At 42.5% G+C, this 6,554-nt stretch overlaps 1 protein-coding gene across 1 annotated transcript; it reads left to right on the top strand.

Moving 5' to 3' along the window:
- The first annotated feature begins 501 nt into the window (after positions 1-501).
- LOC102216917 (brain-specific homeobox/POU domain protein 3-like) lies at positions 502-6,093 on the top strand. Its single transcript, XM_005800352.2, has 2 exons — positions 502-893; positions 1,928-6,093. Exons 1-2 carry the CDS (start codon positions 774-776, stop codon positions 2,858-2,860), a joined length of 1,053 nt encoding a protein of 350 aa, XP_005800409.1. The 5' UTR covers positions 502-773; the 3' UTR covers positions 2,861-6,093.
- The last annotated feature ends 461 nt before the right edge of the window (positions 6,094-6,554 follow it).

Below are 6,554 nucleotides of genomic sequence, written 5' to 3'. Positions count from 1 at the left end.
AGACAGAGAAACGGGGCTCAACACAGATACACTCCACACTTTTCACATTTTTCTAATCAAAAACCCACATCTCATTCTTTTCCTTCCACTTTGTGTTGATCTGTCACAGAAAATCCCAAGTTTGTGGTTGGAATAAACAAGTACGACAGCTTTCAGAAAGCTCTGTACAGAACTATGACTTTTTCTAACTTTAAGTTTTAATAATGCAGATTTTTACAACTTGCAGTAGACACCTGGAAATCCTGGCGATTCCTGTTCTGACATTGTTGTCCCGGTTCTAATCTTCAAATGTTACAGAAACATTTCTTCAGCAGAGTGCTGCCACAAAGCGTTCCTTCTGGTTGTGGGCGTGGCCACAGCCAGGGTTCTCCATGTGATTGGTGGAGGAACGCAGCGGGGAGGGAAGGCCGGTCCTCCAATGAGGAGCAGCCTGTGAGGCAGCCGTCTAATATAGGCGCAGGAGGCAGCCAGCATCTTTATTATAGGAGTCATTTAGAGTGGAAAAGCAGACAGAAGGTCCGCAGGAGTCCAGGAGTTACTACTCCTTACCTTTTTTTTTTCTTCCCTGACTTAAAGGCAAAACTTCCTGAGTCCGATCAGGGTGACTTTCCTTTTTTTTTTTTTTTTTCTATATCCAAAGCACCTCTGCGAGCGGCAGGTTGTTGTTGTTTTTTTTTTTATTCCTCTTTGCGAGGCGTTTCTCTCCAGGTAAAATCAGCAAAACGGAGCCGAACGAGGACGACGGACAGCGACCCTCCTTCACTTCTGCAATCATGATGTCGATGAACAGCAAACAGCCTTTCAGCATGCATCCCATCCTGCATGAGCCCAAATACACGCCCCTGCACTCCAGCTCCGAGGCCATCCGCAGAGCCTGCCTGCCCACGCCGTCGGTGAGTCTCACCTTCCTGCCCGCGAAACTTTACGACAACAAAAAAACAGCGCAAATCAACCGCAAAATGAAGACTTTTTTTTTTTTGAGGATTTGCATAGAGGACTTAAAAGGATTTTTATAAATTACTTTATTTAGTGGGTAAAATGCGTAAATTGGCACCGACAACTTTTAATTCCGTCTAAATCCGTTTTACAGCTTTTAAAAAAAAATGTAAAGCAAAAATCATAAAAATAGATTCATGTGTGATCACAACGGCACATTCTGTCTACAAACGAAACTGTATAATAAAAGCAGCCTTAAAAGTTATAAGTTGGAGAAATTTTCCGTTTGTGCTTCGCTCATCATAAATGAAAATTTTGACCTCAATTATATGATTTTCTTGTAATGTTCTTAAAGGATTTAAAATGCAGAAATAGTGACAAATGTTCTTTAGAGAAGGAAAACGGATGCTGCGCTGCCACGATGCCTCTGAAAGCTAAAGAAAAGTTCAAGATGGATGCACAGTGCGTGGAGTGGACTCGTCTTTTCTCATATTATCTCATTCATATTCAAACTGGTCTCGTTTCATCGTCCGCAGGAATTATTCAGGAGATCGTAAATATAAATTTTAAATGAATATCCTTCCACGCGGACACGCTGCCGTGGCTGTAGGAAGGAGCCGCTGACAGGTTGGAAAACCGAGGTCAAAAAAAAAAATCTAGTCAAAGTTTTTCTTTAGAGGCTTATAAAATGTTCAAACGGCTCAAAATGATCGTGGTGGCGCATTTAAACATCTTTTTGTTGATTTTTCCTCTAAAACTATGTTAAGTTAAATTTAAATATTTTGTTAATATAATTGTATGCATTCTTTCTTTCTTTTTTTTACGTGTTTTATGTTAAACTATCATCTAACTCGTTGTTTTTAATTATTACAACAAGCAGAAAGAGTTTGTCGCATTCAGTTCACTTTAATTAGCAGCAGCAGCAGCAGCAGTGTTGGTTTTGTGGCAGATTGCTCTGACGGCTCTGCCTCTGTCCTTCCTCCTCTCTCAGCTTCAGGGCAACATCTTCGCCGGCTTCGATGAGACGCTGCTGCAGAGAGCCGAGGCTCTCGCCGCCGTGGACATCGTGGCCCAGAAGAGCCACCCTTTCAAGCCAGACGCCACCTACCACACCATGACCACCATGACCAGCATGACCTGCACCCCGACCTCCTCCTCCGCGCACCTGCACCACCCGTCGGTGCTCACCTCACACCACCACCCGGCGCACCACCAGCCGGCGCAGGGACTAGAAGGAGACCTGCTCGACCATCTCACCCCGGGGATTTCTCTGGGAGGCATGCCCGGCTCGGACGTCTGCTCCACGGCCTCGCACACGGCTCACGCCGCGGCCCACATGTCGGCCATCAACCACATGCAGCACCACCACCACCACACTCAGTCCATGAACATGCATCCGCACGCGCTGGGATCCCACGGCTCCCTGGGGAGCGCTGGCGGGGACGCGGAGCCCGACCCTCGGGAGCTGGAGTCGTTCGCCGAGCGCTTCAAGCAGAGGCGGATCAAACTGGGCGTCACTCAGGCTGACGTGGGAGCGGCGCTGGCCAACCTCAAGATCCCCGGGGTCGGCTGCCTGAGCCAGAGCACCATCTGCAGGTTCGAATCCCTGACCCTCTCACACAACAACATGGTGGCCCTGAAGCCCATCCTGGAGGCCTGGCTGGAGGAGGCGGAGCGGGCGCAGAGGGAGAAGATGTCCAAGCCAGAGATCTTCAACGGCGGCGATAAGAAGAGGAAACGCACGTCCATCGCTGCGCCGGAGAAGCGCTCCCTGGAGGCGTATTTCGCCGTGCAGCCGCGGCCGTCGTCGGAGAAGATCGCCGCGATCGCCGAGAAACTGGATCTGAAAAAGAACGTGGTCCGCGTTTGGTTTTGCAATCAGAGGCAAAAACAGAAACGGATGAAGTTTTCTGCGACGCACTGAAGCAGACTGCGACAGACCCGAGGGTCTCTGAGCCGGTTTCCACAGAGACAAACCAGAGACAAGCTGCTGAGGCTGGTCTGCTGGAGCCGCACTGTCAGAATCAACAAGGTACCAGAACGGTACCTCGCGGGGAGAGGCTCTGCGTGGCGCACAGCCAGGGCCGCAAAGATGCGCACTCAAAACAAGTCTCACAATCTCAGATTGAGATTCGCACATTCAAATACATAATATATTGTTTTAAAATGTAAGTTTAGATCAGGTAAATTTGCTTCTTTCCCAAGAAAGATGCCAAAGAAATGGATTGTCAGGGCGGCACTTAAAACAAGTCACATGTGATTTTTATACATTTTCATTCTTAAATAAAAAGGCAACTGATGTTAGTTTTAATGATAGTTTCAGAGAAATTAAACTGGCATCTTTTATGAAGAAAAAAATCCAAATTTTTGACAGAATTTCATAATCGATGCACTGACAAAACTTATTTCCTTCAAATGAATTGGTTAAAATGAACCAATTTAACTTCTTCATCTTTACATTTTGTTGGATTTAATTTTTAAATAATTTCTGAGGAAAATTATTACAAGTTTACCTGCTAAGAGACACTTAAATAAAATATTAAATTCATGCCCATTTTTAAAATGTGTCAAAATAAAATAGTTAAATTCTGACTTATTAAAGGCCTTCAGTTCATCTAGGTTTTAATCTTATGCTAAAAACAAAAAGTAATATTTGGTTTGTAATAAAGGCATCTAATGCCACTGTAATCCTGATAAACGACTTATGTCTACACTTTAAAAATGAATTTTGGAGAGTATTAGTTGATGCCCATTGAATTTGAATTTGAATGAATATATAAGTGTTTAATAATGGTTAAATCCTCACATTAGGTACTTTCTTCTGATGGAATAAAAAAAATGTGTTACTGTTATTCTCATTAGTTAAGAAAAGGCAGGCTGATATATTTATATGGGTGTTAGTGGGAATTAATATGCGTGTTCAAAACTATCATAAGGTTTGAGGTTGAGAACGTTTCAGAGTTTCACATACAATTTAAGTTTTAAGACTTAGCAACAGTGCTAGAGCTAATGTCAACTTGCTAGCTTGCTTACTTTCTTAACCATGAAGATATCATTGCTAATGAACATCATATGTAATCATATCAGAAGAAGACGCGTAAACCTTTCAATGACAACCACCGCTAAGTTGATCCATTCCTTAGCAATGGCTGCCTCTAGGCTAGCATGTTCAGGATGCTAGCAAGTTTGACTTTAGCATTAACATTGTCGCTAAACTGGTTGACTGAACTTACAACCTTTTCAGTTACTGATGTTATCCAGTCCTGTATGTTGTTCTCTAACAAATACAAACTGGTAATAATCAATTATGAATCTCCAGTGAAGATTTCATTAAATACAAAGGGTTTAATGAAAATGAATTAAATTGAGTACTTTGTTTCAGTGATTAAATCCCAAGAATCAATCATGGCATCAGTAATTGCTATGGTAGGCAATAGAATTTTGGCAGGTTGTCTTGCAACTAAGTTGTGACAGTATAGGATGTGCTGCAGGTGCACGAATTGTAGGAAAATCAAGGAAAAGTACAACAGGACAAGCTCAGTGCCTTTCATGATGTCATAATAGATTGTGTAAGATGGTTTTAGGGCGGACCGATTTTATCTCGATTAAATAAGAATTTTCAACAATATAGCAAACCAAATTTATAAACTGAAAAAACTATATTTTAGGCTATTTTAAATACTTTTACAGAAAAGTTTGGCTTGCAGCTTTAAATTTTAATCTGACTGTTTAGTGGGGTTTTATCTATTTCTTTACATTTTAAAAATCCAAATGTTAGAATCTAATCATAATTTAACATTTTGCCTTCAAACAAATAACTAAACAGAAGTACTTCAGTTTAATACCTTGCGAAATTCATTTTTACAGTGTAGGTTGAACAGCAGCGGTGTTGTATGAGAGCCTCCCTAGTGATAACCGCGGGTCGCAGGATTGTGCTGTTTGGAGCAGAAATCACGCAGTCTGGTGCGCCATTCAGCTCAGATGTGACTCCGGAACACCTGCGAACTTTTCACCGCTCTGCATGTGTAAACAGGAACTTTTGTGTTCTGCGTCACACCGTGTACCTTGTTTGGTCCTGACAGTGGAACCGCAGACAGGAAAAAAGAAAAGACTCTCAAAGGTGTTTGCATCTCCACAGAATAAACTGCTGCTCTCTGACTGAAGAGAAAAGGCGACCACTGTGGTTGAAAAAGTAATTATTGTACAAAAATAAAAATACTAACAGCGGGGAATGAGGAATAATAGTTCGTATTACCCTCTGTGGCCCGGATAGTTCTTTTTTATATTTATCAGTGTACATATTTGTGAATATATGCACTTCCGTGTGTGGAAACTGTCATTGAAATGTATTGAATTTTTCTCCCAGATGTTTTTGTTGGGTTGCTCATCATTTTGGGGGACAAATCAGACCAAACGAGTAGAAAAAGGTAAAATAAGTCAGAATCTGGTGCGCAGGATGTGCATTCAGCGTCATGGGTTCCTGTGCAGAAGCGCAAGAGGGCTTGATGTTTCTGCGCCTTTTGCTCCAAACTGACCAACACCCCCATGTTTCCTTCCTCATTTCCAAAGTGAATGCATTGCAATAAAACGCAATCACACACATTCACTCACGTATATAAACACGCACGGATACACACATTAACCCGGCGTAGCTGTGCGTCTACCTCATTACGCAAGTGATGGCACATTTCTGGTGATTTTGAACACTCTGGTTGGTTCTTGGACGTGCTTTCTGTTTGTTTTCTCTGCCACTGGCTGAATTAGGCCGGTAGGAGACTCACTGACGTGTAAAACCTGTTCACCGCAATGATGCTTCGACAATCAGATAATTATGAGTAGTGTTGTTGTTCTCCCCGCCCCCATGAAAACGAATCATTTCGACTTCTTCTGATCACTGACCCGTTTGTGGAGCGCACTTTGTAGATATTCTGACGAAGGGAGGTGTAGTCGGCCTTATTTATACATATTTTTCAACACTTCTGAGAAGACTTTATTATTACTTTTATTATTATTTTTTTTTTATGTTGAATTGTTATTTATTTGAATTTAATTTATTCTGGAAAAAGAAAACATTTCATTTGTGAAAGTGTTCTTCAAATGTGTCTCTGTAAAGCTGCAGAAGCTGAAATAAACTGTGCACGTTTCTTCGTCGTTTTACCTGCTGGTGTCTTTTTAAGCAAACGTGTAACGGCGCCGCTCGTGCAACGCGAGCTTGGCAGCGCGGCGCTCCTGCGTTTGTGCCTCTTGGAGACACAGCGCGTGTTTTACGCGCGGATCCTGAGCAGCTGCCGCTCTGAAACAGGAGAAGCCCCAGAGGTGAAGGAGCTCCGGCTGAAAGCTGCTTTCCCAGCGGTGATGAATAGGATCTGATACTTGAGTGACTCTCATATTGATCAGCTTTGCAGGCTATGAAGTCTCCGCGGCTCTATCCCATCGTGCCCGGTGCCGTTTTCAGTTTCTTAGCTGAGCAGATGAAAACTTCCGGCCTCTGAGCGTTTTAAAAGCTTACGTTTAAATAAATAAATGAATAAATAAATAAATAAATACAATAAAAATGACGAGATCAGAGCTAAAAAAAAAAAAAAGGGTTGACATCATGAATACCAGACCAAAATAAG

The sequence above is a fragment of the Xiphophorus maculatus genome, chromosome 11 (genome assembly GCF_002775205.1).
Source record: "Xiphophorus maculatus strain JP 163 A chromosome 11, X_maculatus-5.0-male, whole genome shotgun sequence".
NCBI classification, from domain to species: domain Eukaryota; kingdom Metazoa; phylum Chordata; class Actinopteri; order Cyprinodontiformes; family Poeciliidae; genus Xiphophorus; species Xiphophorus maculatus.
The sequence above is the reverse complement of the archived record's forward strand: the minus strand, read 5'-3'. Positions and strand labels throughout refer to the sequence as shown.